Source organism: Equus przewalskii, chromosome 19, assembly GCF_037783145.1.
Source record: "Equus przewalskii isolate Varuska chromosome 19, EquPr2, whole genome shotgun sequence".
NCBI lineage: Eukaryota > Metazoa > Chordata > Mammalia > Perissodactyla > Equidae > Equus > Equus przewalskii.
In genome coordinates this window covers 18,682,732-18,698,958 of record NC_091849.1, presented here as the reverse complement: position 1 = coordinate 18,698,958, position 16,227 = coordinate 18,682,732, and the positions used below count along the sequence as shown (strand labels likewise).

General features: G+C 43.1%; 1 protein-coding gene across 1 annotated transcript; it reads right to left on the bottom strand.

Moving 5' to 3' along the window:
• Positions 1 to 11,248: 11,248 nt before the first annotated feature.
• ID4 (inhibitor of DNA binding 4) lies at positions 11,249 to 16,226 on the bottom strand. The gene is made up of 3 exons (XM_008528045.2): positions 15,280 to 16,226; positions 14,837 to 14,895; positions 11,249 to 14,260 (listed from the first exon to the last, which is right to left on the bottom strand). Exons 1-2 carry the CDS (start codon positions 15,718 to 15,720, stop codon positions 14,851 to 14,853), a joined length of 486 nt encoding a protein of 161 aa, XP_008526267.2. The 5' UTR covers positions 15,721 to 16,226; the 3' UTR covers positions 11,249 to 14,260; positions 14,837 to 14,850.
• Between the last annotated feature and the right edge of the window lies 1 nt (position 16,227).

The following is a 16,227-nucleotide window of genomic DNA, read 5'->3' as shown; positions in this document are numbered from 1 at the left end:
ATTCAATTGTTATATGTGCCCTCACAGTTCTGTTTGTAGCATCTAATATGGTCGTGGGCACTCAATAAACGTTATTCCACGGTGATTGTAATAATATGTATCCATATATGCTCATACACAAACACAGTGCCACGTCAACCTAATGTGAGCAGGAGATATATGATATGACATGGCATCGTAATAAAATAAATTGCATTGATGTAGTGCTTCTCTGCAATAGCTCAGGAAGAATTCAGAGTAAACAGGAGGAGATAGAAAAAAAAATCGGCTGAGTATGCACCAGGGGCCTTGCAGCTTCAGCTGAAAAGGAAGAATCTGGAAGAAAAGGTTTTTCTTGTCTCTTCTTTCTAGACACAACAGGACTACCCCTGGGACTTGCTTGTGAACCTCTCTTTTTACTGAGCTATCTCCCGTGTGCAGAATTCCTCAGCATCTTTCTACCTGCCATGATGATTCCTTTCAGGCACATTGCACAGTTCTCCATGGAAACTTTCTCTTTCCATAATTGACCAAGCCTGCAATCCCTGGGAATGTAACTGCCAGTCAGCCACACAGCGTTATCCTTACAAGCCGGCATTCAAGCCAAGAGAACCAAAACAGGTACGAGGCAAACCACACATCATTCCACCCCCAGAATAAATGAACATTTATAAACCCACCATTTTGGGAAGAAATAGGAAGCCTTGGAACTGGGCTGCCCCTGAATGCTGTGCAGGGCTACATATGTAATTTGTGGGGCCCAGCACAAAAAGAAAATGTAGGCCCCTTGTTCAAAAACTATGAAGAATTTCAAGGCAATGGTATCAGAGCATCAAACTAAGTGCAGGACCTTCCAAGTGTAGGGCCCTGTACAACTGCACAGGTTGCATGCCGAGGAAGCCGGCCCCAGTGCAGAAGAACATTTGCCCAGGGGTTTTGTGAGGGCGTCTGTATTTTTGGCACATTTTAATCTTCTAGCCACCTGATTGGGCCATCAGACAATTTCAGCATTTCTTCTGCCCAGAGGAAGATAGTGCCATCCATTCTTTTTCCCACTAGGAGCTACAGGGGATCACTTCTCCCATCTCCATGGTCAGAGAGCAACCATTCTCAACATGAGACGTCTGTGGCAAAGAGAAGGGCCAAAGGGGAATGATGCTTTATGATCAAGTAAGAAAAGGCTATGGGGGCGAAGTGGAGCTCAAGGAAGCACGAGAGAGGCAGACAGACAGAGACTGCCATAGAGGAATAGACAGAAATTGACTTTCCAGTAGAACTGACATTCTTAGACAAAGTCTCTCATGATTTTCCTGAGTACTACATTGTTGCTGTCTTCTTGTTCTTCAAAGAAATCCTATGGTTTTGAGAGAAAGATGACAATAGTTTCTTTTGTTTTATTTTAAATGAGCATATTCTCACCTATTCCTCCATATATTAGTTTGATATAAGGAAGCAGGAGAGATGAGCAGGGGACAGGAGGACAGAGTGGTGAGATGCTACCAGGGAAGCGTTGGAGAAGGAGTCCCCATACAAATGGTCAGGGGGATGACGTAACCAGAGCAGAGAGCAGCTGGTGGAGAGGTGGGCAGGAGGACAGGAAGAAAGCAATACTGATGAGCTGTACCCAGCCCAGCAGGTCTAACTTTCTGCAAGGCCCTCTGATTTCTTTGTGATTCTGTCATCTCTGTGAGGACCACAGGCTACCGTCCTAGAAGGACAGATGTGTTCAGCTGGACAGCCCCATGGACTGTATTCGGGCATACGCCTTCCTTTAAGTATCCTTATCACTGGAATTGTATGTGTGCCCGTCAGGAGAATTAATAGATCAGCCCAGAGTGGGTGGTGGTCTGGGTGATAAATTTGATTAAGATAAGAAAAGACAAAAACCACGATAGCATGTCTTATAATTCATTTGCTGCTCTGTTGTAGAAAACGGGTTTTGCTTTCACCACAGAAGAACATCAGCAGAAAAAGTAGTATTCAAAGGGTATTCTAGGGGCCAGCCCAGTGGCGAAGTGGTTAAGCTTGCACGTTCCGCTTCAGGGGCTCGGGATTCACTGGTTTGGATCCTGGGTGTGGACCTTCGTACTGTTTGTCAAGCCATGCTGTGGCAGGTGTCCCACATATAAAGTAGAGGAAGATGGGCACGGATGTTAGCTCAGGGCCAGTCTTCCTGAGCAAAAAGAGGAGGATTGGCAGCAGATGTTAGCTCAGGGCTAATCTTCCTCCAAAAACAAAAAAAGGTATTCTAATGTGCTAGTATTCTAGCAGCACTTGAATAGCCCTTGCTGGTCATTGGAAAACTAAGCCAGAAGGTTGAACCTACCCTTGGGCAGAAGAGGCTCCTTCAGGCAACAGATCCTACTTATGAGTGCAGTATGCCCTAAAATTCAAAAGAGGGCAGCAGATAACTGACACTGCCTGTAGGACCAGGAAAGCATGTAACCTGAGGATTGTCAGCAGGAAAATTTGCTGGTTTATCGAGACTCACATCATGCAAGGGTCAGCTCTGCCAGAAATTTGTGTTTCTAGAACTGTGTGTTTAATGAAAAAGCAAATATTTGATTAATGGGATCTAACGAGCTTTGGTGATGTTGAGGGCAAGTGTAGGCCTATTGCCCAACGCAGCAGCCCCATGCCACGTTATTCAGTGATGGAAAACCTGTGACGGCAGTGTCAGCCAAGTCAGGGCCTGAGTACTAGAGAAACAGCCACGCTGTGTGGGGTGGACAGGCTGCATGTATGCTTTTGCTGTCTTGTAAGTGCTTTTGCAGATTCTCTGAAATGAGCAGGACCCTCCCCACGAAGGGTGTGCAGTCTCTTCCTACCTGGTAGTTTCCACAGGGTATGAGATTCACAGGACGGGGGGAAGAAGATTCTTTCTGAGATTTTCCAGTGCTTCCAGGAGAAAGTTTGTGTAGGAAGGACAGGCCCCCAGGGCCCTGGAGATTGGGAATCAAGGGAGGTTTGGGGGATGGCTGGGGGAGAAGAGAAAACAACTGGTGAAGGGGAAGAGGCCTGAAGCTCTTGGGTTGAAACCACAGTCCACAATCCAATCCTGCAGACTGTTCTGATTTCATCCTTAGGGTCACCCGGTGGACCTCTTTATCACCCTGTTTGCTAAAAAGAGTGGTAATCAGGTGTCGACCCCAAACACAGCTTCACAGAGAAGCTCTGTGTCTTTTGGCAGGGAAGAACAGAGAACACAAAGGAAATCTCTCTTTTAGAATAAACCCTGAAATAGATTACAAGGCTTATGCGATCTTTAATAGTCTTTTTTATTTGACCTGGTTTTAAGTAATTATATTCACTCTTGATTTTTTTATTAAAATCATTTTAAAATGGTGTCAATCTACCAAGAAAGCATCAAATTACATAAGGAATCCAGACGATGTTGCCTCTTGAAAGCTGAAGCTTCTATTTATTTTGAGCACATTTTTGATCTCCAGAAAGAATTGAAGATCTTATTTACTCTGTCAACAAGTTACACTATTTAAACTGTAAAGAGTTTCCATTAAGACTTGGGAAAATGCACGTTATCTTTTTGTTTTTTGTAACCTAAAAATTAACAGGTGCTGTCCTGTCTAGATACACACCTGATGCTAGACAAAGGGCTTCTGAGAAATAAGCCCTGAAATTTTGAACTGATTTAATATTAAACAATTACTACGGATCTGAGGAAATCAGCCCCTTTATAGATGTTGGCAAACAGAAGATTCTCTTCATATGGATAATAATAAAAACCAGACTTGGCAGGAGCTCGCAGATCTACAGTGATTGTGTATTTCTTTGTATTCTCTAAAATATTGAGGCAGGAAATTATTTTTTACTGGTGTTTCACTTGTCACGAAATGAGAGCTGCAAATTGATAAACAAATTGATAGGGTCTCTAGTGCCCTGTAGGATCATTAAGGACTTATGGGGCTTTTGTATGTATCCTTAGAGTCCACTAGTAGAAGAATATAATCCAGAGTGATCATGAGATCTGTCACCTCAGAATAACTCTAGACGAAAACATGCATTTCTCTCTTCCAGAGCAGTCATCTCTAGAGTTTCAAAAAAATAGTTTTGTTCTCTTAGGAACAAAGCTGTCTCAGGAATGACCCCAGTCTGTCCTCAGATTACAAATGCAAAAAAAAAAAAGGATGGCTGTGTTTACAGAATTTTTATAAGAGGAAAATGATTGGCAAGAAAAAAATATGCGCATCAGAACAAATAGGAACTTGATGTGCTCTAACTATACTATCCATTGAACTTAACAAAGTCTCCTTGACTGCAAGTTGGAAGGCCTGAGTTTTGCTGGCCGCTCTGCCTCTACCTTAAGTCGTCTTACAAAAGGCCCATTTTCACATTTCAGAGCCTCAGTTTCCTTATCAGTACAATCAGAGAATTTGACTTTGCTTCAAAAATCTTATTTTATGATTCACCAAAATACTGCAGTTGGCGCAACGAACTCCCAAACCTTGATCTCTTTACTCTGTTGAATTAATCTTGGTTTTAGTTTATGGCAAAGCATAGCGACCAGAAATTACGTTAAACATCCATTAAAAAGGTATGCTTGTCTAAGCCCGTGAAGAAATATACAAATTTTATGCTGTTTTCAACCTTAACCCATGTCTTAAATGCCACTTGGTATACTGTGTACTACTCCAGTGTTACGTGTTTGGTTTTCAAAACTATTTCTCTACCAGGAGAATATCATTAGGATGCTAGATTCCTTAGCCATGAATATGAGAGTTTATGTGTTTTTTCCTCCCCCTGTCCCTGTCCTCAGCATCTATCTCAGTCCTGTAGCACTTATAAAATAGATAAGATCTATAAAATACATAAATAGACAATAAAATACATCTCTAAAATAAATCAAAAAGAAATAAGCCTTCTGCCCGACCACGTTAACAGCAAAATCAACAAAAAAAATCTCCTTCAAAATCATCCTTTTAATAGCCTGTAAGCCATCCTCTGTTTTCCTCTGCCTTCTCACCCCTGCAGAGTTCTTTCTTGCTCCTCAGACTCCCATCTTTCCTCAAATCCTTCTTTTTCCATCAACATTCATGTCATTTATGTCTTCTGTGTGCAGAGTACCTCTGGGTTATTCTGGAGAGAAAGAAATGACACAGAAAATGGTTTCTGCACTTAGAAAGTTTAAAATCTTGGTCTCCCTGGAATGTTTGTGCATTTCTTTTTTTTTTTTTTAATGAGTGGCACGTGAGCCAACAACTCTTGCCAATCTTCTTTTTTTTTTTTCTGCTTTTTCTCCTCAAATCCCCCCAATACATAGCTGCATATATTTTAGTTGTGGGTCCTTCTAGTTGTGACATGTGGGACGCCACCTCAGCGTGGCCTGAGAAGCCGTGCCATGTCCGTGCCCAGGATCCGAACCAGTGAAACCCTGGACCACTGAACCGGAGCACGCGAACTTAACCTCTCGGCAGTGGGGCTGGCCCTTGTGCATTTCTGAAATCTTTATTCTCCATATTGAGAACCCGATTGCACACATATCCCTTGATCCTTGATTCTTGTTAACCCCATTTTCATACTGGAAGAAGGCAAGCACATTTTTAGGTCTTGTAAGATGAATAGGTGCAGGAATGATTAGAGGAAAGGAACTAACATATGCTAAATAGCTCGTGTTAGGGGCTTTGCACACGTGATCCTCATAAAGACTCATTGCTATGTACTGTGTCCTCATTATAAGAGAAAGTTTAAATAAGGCTCAGAGAGGTTAAGCATCTTGCCTGAGGCCACACAGTAAGTGGCAGAGCTCAGAATCTAATTCCACAGACTTACTAATGTTTCCTTTTATAAAGTTCTTATTTAAAGTTGAAGAATTGAAGCTATTTTTCTCTCCACTGCTTTTAAATTTATAAAAATTATGTACAATTTTACCAAGAAAAAATCCATTATATGAAATTCAAGTACAATTGTACCATATCCCAATTTTACATGCATACAGTATTTTAGCATTTGATGGCCATGAATTAGGACAGTTCTAAGGCAAACACAACAGTTGCAGCAAGACCGGTTACACTATTTTTCTACATCATGTTATAGGCAATCTCTTAGGATGGTACAATATACTAGAGAAAATGAAATATTTTTTCTAAATTTCTTTTTCCAGAGGAATCACTTTACCATTAAAGCAATATCGCTTATTGCTGCCTGTGCAATGACAGGATGTAATGATTTGAAATGACATACAAGAGGGTAAAAAGTGTCCTCTTTCTTTTAGATTTTTTTCTTAGAAAATTTAATATTTAATGAAATAGGTAAAGCAAAATAGGTTATTGTGAATATTTTGACTCATAACAATATTGGAATGAGAACCAAAGGTACGGAGGACTCAGCATCTTGACCATAGACCTGCTCCCGGGACCCCACTCCACAGTCTCACTTTTGAAGCAGTTCCCACCTAGGCATGCCCCGCTAGTACCAGCTTCCCTTCTCCCGCTAGATATTATTGCCATGACCTTCTGCTGATATGACATTGACCTCTCCTCTTTACTTGATGGGAGCTCCTAGAAAATTGGAAAGTGGAGACATCAAACAGTACGAGAAATATGTCACATGTGGCATAACAAGAATAGCCTAAACCTATATAACATTTTATAGCTTACAATACTGTTTCTTAAAATGGGGTTCCTGGGAGACTTGTCCCAGATACACCAGGGAAAAGCTAAAATGCAAATTCCTGGGTCCTACCCTCGACCTGATGAATCAGAATCTCAGGATTGGGGTGGGAGGGGATAGGTGGAACTCAGGAATCTCAAATTTTAAAATCTCTCTAGATAATTTTGTGTGTGTGTGTGAGGAAGATTGTCCCTGACCATCTGTGCCAAACTTCCTCTATGTTGTATGTGGGACACCATCACAGCGTGGCTTGATGAGTGGTGTGTAGGTCCACGCCCAGGATCCGAACCCGCAAACCCTGGGCTGCCAAAGCAGAGCGCGCAAACTTAACCACTATGTCACCAGGCCAACCCCCTCTAAGTTCCTTTTTTTGCATGTGAACATTCAGTTGTTCGAACATCATTTGTTGAAAAGACTATCCTTTCTCCATTGAATTGCCTTTGCTTCTTTGTCAAAGAGCTTTGAAATACTTCATCCTTATTAGAAAAGTACTTTGCCTCTGTTCTGTCTGCCAGATCAGTCCTGCGTTTAACGACATTTTTGCTTAAGATTTAAACCTCACCTTCTTAGGAAAGAACATGAGTCCACTTGTAGATTAGAATACAGACCGAGATAAACCACATAAGAGTAAACTGGAAGAGAATCCATCCACACTAAGTTTTGTGGTCCTGGATTAGAGACAGAGAAACCAGGTTCTAGACCTGACTCCACCACTTCACCTTATGGGCTTCTGTCTCCTTCGCTGGAAAATAAGAGGAATGTTACAAGACATCTTCCAGGTTTCTAATCATGTGATTCTACTTCTAGCACCTCATATCGTAGTAGGGGCAATGGAACTTTCTTCTGCAAAAGCTTTTCCCGTTCATGCAGCAAGCTCATCCATTCAGAACTGACTTGTGAGGATTCACTGCATTGATTGTGGCTGATCTAGCCCATGTCACTTCACCAATCGATGAGAACAGAGGCTTAAGACACACACACACAGACGGATTGTGCAAGCTTCATGAGTCCCTCCTGCCTGTTGCTTCCACCCCAGACCCATCACCTCCTATGCCAGTGCAGTCGTCCCTCCTCATCCCGCATTTTTGTCTCTGGCACTGAGGTGTCTTTTTTGCTTATCCCAGCTTGGGTGAGTATGTTTCTTCCTTCCTTCGGGATACAGGATCTGCTGTACTTCTCTCCTCAGTCTCTCCTTCCAACTCTGTTTGCCCAAGGCTAACCACACTCCCTCATTCTCAAGAACTCACAGCTTATCTATTTTCCATGTTTAAGGCAGCCAAAGGTTTTTAAAGATAATGAAAATCTCTCGACTGCAATTTTGAGTTGCAAAGAATTCGCTAGTTTTGCTGGCACAGAGGGTTGCAGGAACGTTCTTCTAGTACTTTGTGGTCTGGAATCCCAGAGGATCAGGGATCTACGGGGAACACGGGCATGTGAAAATAATTATAATATAGCATCAGGAGGTGGCTATTTTGAGGGTGAGGAGGGAAGGCATCATATAATTTTTTCAGAAGAAATGATGGTTGAGTCTTGAAGGATGGTGAAGGGTTTAACAACAGCCTCAACTGGGCGAGAGGGGTGGTGTAAGGGGATCCAGGCAGGGATAACACCACGTGCAAAGGAAGGGGAGCATGAAAGAGCACGCCATTTTGAATGTGAAGAAGCTAGCCCTTACCTACAGATGGGCAAATTGACTTAGCTGATTTGACTGGTTGGGCAGGTGCCCGCCCTTCCCTACCTCCATGTTCTTTGTTCCACGTACGTCCTTCCTGAGACTGCTCTCTTCTTAACTCTCAGGAAATTAATCATACACCGTCAAAACTAGAAGGATAAGCATCCTTTGCTGTCTAGCACGTACAGGACAAGACCTAGGTTGGCTGAAGCATAGAATCTGTGCTTGAAGGCAGCCAGAAGTTGGGCAGAGAAAGGACTGGTGGTGAAATGACACTTGAAGGATCCTTATGTCCGGGCTATGGGCCAGGAAGAGGACCGTGCTAAGACCTGGGTTCTTTTCGCATCACTTGGTGCAGCTCTAAGGAGGAGTGCAAGTGCCAGGTGTGACTGTGGGGATCTGAAGGAAGCATGCAGATGGCTCTGTTCATCCTGCAATGGCAGTGACTTCTAGGAACCAATCAGCTAGCACCTTGATCTTGGACTTCCAGCCTCCAGAACTGTGAGAAATGTTTGTTGTTTAATCCACCCAGCCTATGGTACTTTGTCATAGCAGCCCAAACTGACTAAGACAATAAAGAATCCAGAAAGAGTGGCATGTATGGGGGAGATCATAAAATCCTGTTTTAAATCCACTGCACTTCAGAGGCAGAGGACCAAAAGGCAGTTAGATATACTGGTCTGAAACTCAATTGTGATTTAATGTAGATACAAGGGCAAAGAAAGAGTAACTGAGGGCACTGGGAAGAGACTCTATTAAGGGGACATTCTTAATTCAGATCAACAAATATTTTACAAGACCCTGGTTAGGCACCATAGCACGTGCAAAGAAGAATCATGCACAGCCTTCTCCCTTAAGGAGCCTACTTTGCTTTAACTATGGCCACGGATTCAGGTTCAACACGTACGAAAAGTGTTAATGTTGAAGCAAGGTGTATTTATGTCTGCAAGTTAAGGTCTGTTTTCCTTGGTTTTCTCTGAGGTTTGACATATAAGTGCGTCACTTTTTTTCTTTACTTTTTTCTTTAGATTACTTATGAGGGCTAAACCAAATTCTAGGATAAGATTAACCTGACAATTGACCTTCCTATTCTTTATTTCCTATCCTGCTTTATGCTTACGCATAATATGCTTGACTTAAAAGCAGTCCAAAAAACAGGAAGGTGGATCTTTATGGAAATCTCCAATCTTAGGAATTAAAGTGGAGAGAAAATGGAGGAAGGTTAATATAGTTGACTTATTTTTTTAGAATGAAACTCCTTTTTGAAGGATTTTTTCCTTTATGTTGGCCAACTATTTTTACATAAATATTTGCACACAGACACATACACACACACACACACACACACACACACGGCTACTGTCTCTCAATTGACTGCTAAAGCTTGTGAAGGAAGTGACAAATATTTAAGAAAATGCTTTAAAAATGTAAGAAAATGTTTTAAAAATTTAAGAAAATATCTAAGTAAATATTTAAGAAACATTCTGAATATATGAATTTTCACTCTGAAATATAATGAAGTACTGTAGGAGCCAATACTTTTCTTTGGAAATTATACTTTGGAATAAAAGATAAAATTTTAAAATTTGAATTTAATATGCATGCTGAAAGTACTGATATGCACTTCTATCATAAAGAGTTGAGAAACCGTACTTTAAAACACATAATGGTGTCTTGTTTCACCAGCAATTTGCATATTTTGCCAATACTTATGTAATCTCTCAGGAAATTCCTTTCTAAGATATGAGATTTCTTATTGGAAAAAAATTCAAATACAAGTGGATTCACATGGAAAATTCGTCTTGGGTCTCTTTATTTAAACGTTCCAAGTTCAATTCTTCTTTGGTCGCATTTTACCCAGTGGAAAACAGGTAACACATTTTGTTCTTTTTTTCCCCAGAAACTGATATGTTTATTCTGTTATGGACTCAGAGGGGTTTTTCAAATTAACTTCAATTTTTACCACTCTCTTTTTGTATCCCAAGTGTGAATTTACTGTGGAGACTTAGGAATAACGGAACTAACTTCAGGAGCCTTCCTACCGAATTGCTTGGCTTGGGTGAGTATAGAAAACCTTTGGCAATGTGTCTCAGACCTGAGTTTTAGCTCTTAGGCAAAACTTTTTGGAACAAACTAGGATATGAATCAATAGGAAGAAGGCACTTGAACACAAAACATACTTTTAAAAACCTGCTGAAAATTTGAAAGCCTATGACTACAGTTCATCTCCCTTGAAAAAAATGAGTTCCCTTTTGTAAGAGTTTATCTTTTAAAGTATCGATTGTATCAGTGTTCAAGGTAGACCCCTAAGTAAAATTACAATCCTAAAACCTTTTGGGCAACGGTTCTTATTAATATAATTAATACTTTAGCAAAATGTCATGGGTTGTAATTGAAAGAAATCATCTGGGTCTGAAGAATACCTACTGAGGGCCGCCCTATTAGGATTAATTCTGAGGTGGGTGAATTAATTTCCCAGACTCGCAAAGCAGTGAAGGGATGCTTTTCCTTCCTTATAAGCCTGGAGGGTTTGGTGTTTGGCCCTGTTGAGACCCAAGGGCTATCTGGGCTGATTAACATATACATAATTAAAGTGCGCCAGCTCGAAAGGCAGAGCCAGTTTTAGTTGACTGTATACAACTGTGAAATAATTTCTTTCTGTCTGCATTACTTACCTTTGTGTGTGTGCATGTTTGGGGGGAGTGTCTAGCTTCCCTGGACAGCATCCTGCTGCCTTCTTTAAGGATTACTGCTTCCTATCCTAGCAGACACCAAAGAGTAGACAAGCTTTCCCTAGCATTTAAATTAGATTTTCTTTCCGTTTATATCACCATTTTTAAGCCACATTTTTCATCACATGGTAAGAAACACTGTAAATAATTGAGGTGATCCATCAAGAGACCCATTCTTGATAATGAAAAATTGCATAACTCAGTAGAAGTCAATTAAAAACCACAAACTTCAGAACCCTTTGCTCAGTGAGGATTTATTATTATAGAAGGCATTTATTACAATAGATTTGGGGGGGGTCAAAATTTTTAAAAGTTCTAAAAATTCAGTTAAAGCTTGACAATAAAGTTGAGTAAGATTTACACAATATCAAAGTATATTAGTTCTTTGAAATGACTTTTTTTTTCTTCCTTTAACATGAGATATCTGAGATGTTCAGGATTTTGAAACCACGTTAGAAACAACATCCCACCATGGGAGACTCTTTTTTCCTCTGAAAGTTTTAAACGATTCTTATTCTTTGGTTGTGCCTATACAATGACAAGTAGACAAACTAAATGAGAGAAGTCACGTTATTTTCCTCTGTTAAACCAAATATCTGAATAATTAGATCTATAAACGACTCAGATGTTTTTGTTATCTGATTGCTTGGTTAGGACACAGTCCACATTTTAATAGAATGTAGTATTTTTATACAACTGTGTATAATTTTTTAAAAATAAACAACTTTTTTTCTTTAGAGACCTCCAATGCTATGCAAGTGGCCAAGGAAAAAATGTCAACTCTGTAAAATGCAATATCTATAACACTTTTCTTCCCTTTTAGTGGTTTTTCATGCCCAAAATGTAAAATTAAGTAAGGAGCAATATTTATCTTCAAAACCCAAAAATATTTATCCATTTATTTTGAGGTTTGCAATCTCTCTGCATAAGTTTAAACAGAGCCTAAAGGCTTAGGTAGCGGTCGGCAGTCCGCCCTGACAGATAAATGCCTGACTCCAACCAACAGCACACATGTGACTTGCTTCCGACTGAAACTAAACTGCTAAATAAAAAGGAGGAATTGTCCCGTTTTAATAACAAAGAACGCAATCGTTAGAATTCTTCAGATTTGGAATTCCTGCAGTGTTCTTGTGTTTTCCTCTTGATGTGTGACAAGAATGAATATATCAAAAATAAAAATAAACCCCATCGAAACAAGGAGTCCTTTGACTTTATAAGGCTCAACATCAAATACATCAAATTCTAAAAATACCTAAGATCAGTAAAATGTCAAAGTTGAGGGGACAGCACGCTGGGGATAGAATGGAGTTTTAAAACCTTTCAATTTACTTGAACCTACTAGCATTAACTTCGTTCATTTCTGTTGAGTTATTGCTACTTCGACTGACTACTAGGGACCATGATATTTCATATTCATACAAATGTTTGACTTTGACCTCATAAAAAGTCCCTTGGGTCTATAATACTTTTATTCTTGTATAATCTGAAACAAATCCTTTCCTTTTAAAAATCAAACAGACCACGTTACACACACAGTTGACTAACTATTTACAAAGTACCCAATTAAATCCTACTTAATTCTCCCTCACTCTAAAAATTCCATCTAACTGGTGTGTAAAGTACTGATCACATTAAATGCATAATATTCACAAGCCCTGATAGTCCTATCTAACCTAGAAAATATTACATTCCTTAAAGAGAAAAGAACGCCTTAAAAAATAAGTCTAAGGTTTTGAAGAAAGGAGACCAGAAATCACAGTACAAGACAGATAAATCTACTTTAATATTCACATGTAAAAGTTACACATCACAAGAGATTGGACAGTAGTTTAGCAATTAACTAAGATAGCTATAGTGAAAATCATTTTTATAAAAAAATAATCTAGATGCGGTCATCAGAATTTTTGGTCTACTTAAGTTAACATTTGAAGATCGACTTTTATCCCTGCTTGAAGGATTTGCCATTATGCCTTTTAATTTTTTTCTCCCACTGTTGCTTATTAATATTCTTTGGAGGAAGGAAAGCAGAAAGTGTTCATTTCCAAGAGTTTGTCCTTTGGTAGCAAGCAGAGAACATTTTTCATTTCTATGATTTAAATAATCTGTACAGACATGAAACTTAGTGACATTAAACCTTAGTGTAGAAAGAAGAATGATAAGCATCTTTTTTTCACTTTGATGAAACAGTAGATTTCATAAACTCTTTAAGGGTCCAAGCATTTCCCCGACCCATATGCAAAATCATTCAGAATCCATTTAGACCTCAGTTAAAAAACGAAAAACAAACACTTAGTCTTTTTATATTACACTATCAAACCCTGTGCTTAAAAACTGATAAAGTCTATTTTCAACATGTATACTTCAAATACAAAGATTTCAATCCAGGTTAAAGAAAACACATTTGAATGGACTCAGAACAAGTTTATTTTGTGATTAAACATCTCATGCAGTCATGCAGGACCACTAGCCATAACTGTTACTTCCCAGTCTACACGACACTGAGCAAAACAAAAACAAATTCGAAGCCAGGCCAAAGAAAAGACATTCAGGATATCAAGAGCTCTGCAATTGAGCTGAAAAATAATTTTCCAAAAGAAATATTCCCATAGATTAAAAAAACACACACATAATATTTACAAAAAAATATTTAATTAAAAATATCTTATAATTACAGTAGTCTATTAAAGCGTATACTTTCTCACACTTATAGAACATCTCTATATATACATGGTCTGAAATGTCACTCAGTTATCTATACAATATGTAACATTCTTGCAGGGAAAAGAAAATTCCCTGCCCCATTATAATCATCTATTTTAAACAATAGATGTCAAAAAAAAATATCTACAATGCTCTGGTATATTAGTAAAGCTTCAAAACAAAAATTGAGCTCCTTGGTCACCAAGTAGGCTTCTAAAGTCGGATTTACTCGATCTTCTATTTATCAGTCCTGTCACACTTAAGCTTAAAAGTTTTACTGCACCTCCAAAAAACACAGAAATGTACAATTCACAGCGGTTATAAATGAAAAGACAAAAGAGAATACGTATGTAGAATGTTTATGAACGTGCAAAAAAAAAAAAAAAGGATGAAAGTTTTTTCTTTCCTCTCCCTCTCTCTTGGAATGACGAATGAAACGTTTCTAGGATTTGCTGATGTTTTTTCCTTTCCTCCGGTGGCTCTCTCTCTAACTTCTGCTCTTCCCCCTCCCTCTCTAGCGCTCCTGGCTCGGGCTCAGGCGGCCGCACACCTGTGGAAGAGGAATGAATAGAGGGGGTGTGTGAACCTTCCCGCTGCAGACTAACTGGCGCCACCGACCAAACTCAAGACATGCTTGATCAACAACCCAAAACAAACCACCAGGTCAGACAACACCCGCAGCCCGCGGCCCGGCCAGGCGCCGAACAGGCAGCTACGGGCCCCGGGGAAGCTTGGAGAGGGGACCCACTCCCAGGCGCTGTCTGCGTCCTCCTCCGTGGGTGTCAGACTGCGCGCGGGACATCGGGCAGTTTCCACGCCCACGAGGGTGCCCTCCCTCGGCGGGGAGGGGAGCAGGAAGAGCCTGCCGGTCACTGGGGGAGGCACGGGGGCGGCGGGGACGTAAGCAGATCCCTCTCCATTTAGAGTGAACCCCGAGTTCCTAAAGCGAAGTACGGGTTCACTTGCTAACTGGGTGGCAGGGAGAGAGACAGGAGGGGTCCGCCTCCTTAGGAGTTTGCCCTCAGAAATTCTGGGGGGTAAACAACACTGCAGTGTTTGGCATCGGAAGGCTCCGGGGACAGCGTCCCTGGTGACCAGCCGCTCGAGAAGGGAAACGCGCGCTCACCTGGACAGCGCGGCTCAGCGGCACAGAATGCTGTCGCCCTGCTTGTTCACAGCGCCGGCCTGGAACAGCAACGGAACACCAGGGGAAAGGTTAGCAGGCGCAAACATCGCAATCGTCGCTGTCCTGGATTCGTTCTCGGAAACCGAAGCCCCCACCCCAGCCTGCCGCTCTGGGGGACCCTCACCCCAAACCCGGTCACAGCCTGGACTTGACAGCCCAGGATGCGCACAGCCCCAGTCCCGCCCCACGCGTTCACCCGGACCGGTACTCGCGGCGCGGAGCCAGCTGCTGACGGCCCCGGGCGCCCAGAGGAGAAGGAGGGGGGTACTGTCATTCTCGGCCGTCCCTGCCCCAAAGAAAGGGAGCGCCCGCGTCCCACCCTCCCGCCACCGCCCTCCCGGGCTCCGGCAGCATCCACCCCGGCCCGGCACCCGGCCTCTCACCGGGTCGGTGTTGAGCGCTGTGAGCGGGGTTCGCGGCGGCGCGGAGGGACAGGTCCCGGCCGGGTGGTGCGGCGGTGCCGGTGGTGGCGGCTGCCTCAGCAGAGCCGGGTGCGTCTCCAGCGCCAGCTGCAGGTCCAGGATGTAGTCGATAACGTGCTGCAGGATCTCCACTTTGCTGACTTTCTTGTTGGGCGGGATGGTGGGCACTAGCCTCCGCAGGCGGCTGTAGCAGTCGTTCATATCGCACTGCAGGCACAGCGCCGGCTCATCGGCCGCCGCCTCGGCCGCCTTGCAGCGCGCTGCCGCCGCCGCGGCCGCCGCAGCCGCCGAGCCGCCCAGGCTGTGGCCGTGCTCGGCCAGGCAGCGCAGCGCCAGCTCCCCGCCGCCGCAGCCCGACGGCGCCTTGCGGCCCGAGGGGCGCACCGGGCTCACCGCCTTCATCGCGCGCGCCCTACGCCCTGCGCGAGCGGACCTGCTGGGGCGAGCGAGGGAGGCAGGCAAGCTCCGGGCCCCCGCCCGCGGCCGGCTCCGCTCTCTTTGCCTTCGCGGCCGGCGCGCTCGGTCCGCGCTCGGGGCACTGGCGATCCCGCGCCCAACAATTGACGGGAGGGTCGCTCCGGGTTTTGCGGGGGGATCTCTGCTCAGTGGGCGACACTCGGCCGGGACCAAAAGGCCAGAAAAATCAAAAGCACCGGAAAGAAAGCAGCCCACCGGGTTCCCTAGTCACTCCCTTCGGAGCTCCGACTATGGCCCGGCCGCCGCCGCCGCCGCCGCCGCCGCCGCGCTCCCCTAGCCCGAGGTTTCCCCACTCCCGATAGCGACTCACAACCGCGCCTCCTCTACGCTCTCGCCCAGCCCGCCGCGCAGCTGCATTTATAAGCCGCGCGCCCCGAGGGCGGGGCCAGCGCGTTGGCCAGGTCGCCGCGCTAGCAGAGCTGAGCCGGGCTG

Bases quoted from the DNA above. Each gene is read 5' to 3' on its own strand.
- ID4 (XM_008528045.2), bottom strand. From the start codon at position 15,720: ATGAAGGCGGTGAGCCCGGTGCGCCCCTCGGGCCGCAAGGCGCCGTCG. The intron at 14,896-15,279 runs GTGAGAGGCCGG...TTGCTGTTCCAG, and splicing joins CAGCGCTCAACACCGACCCG to GCCGGCGCTGTGAACAAGCA.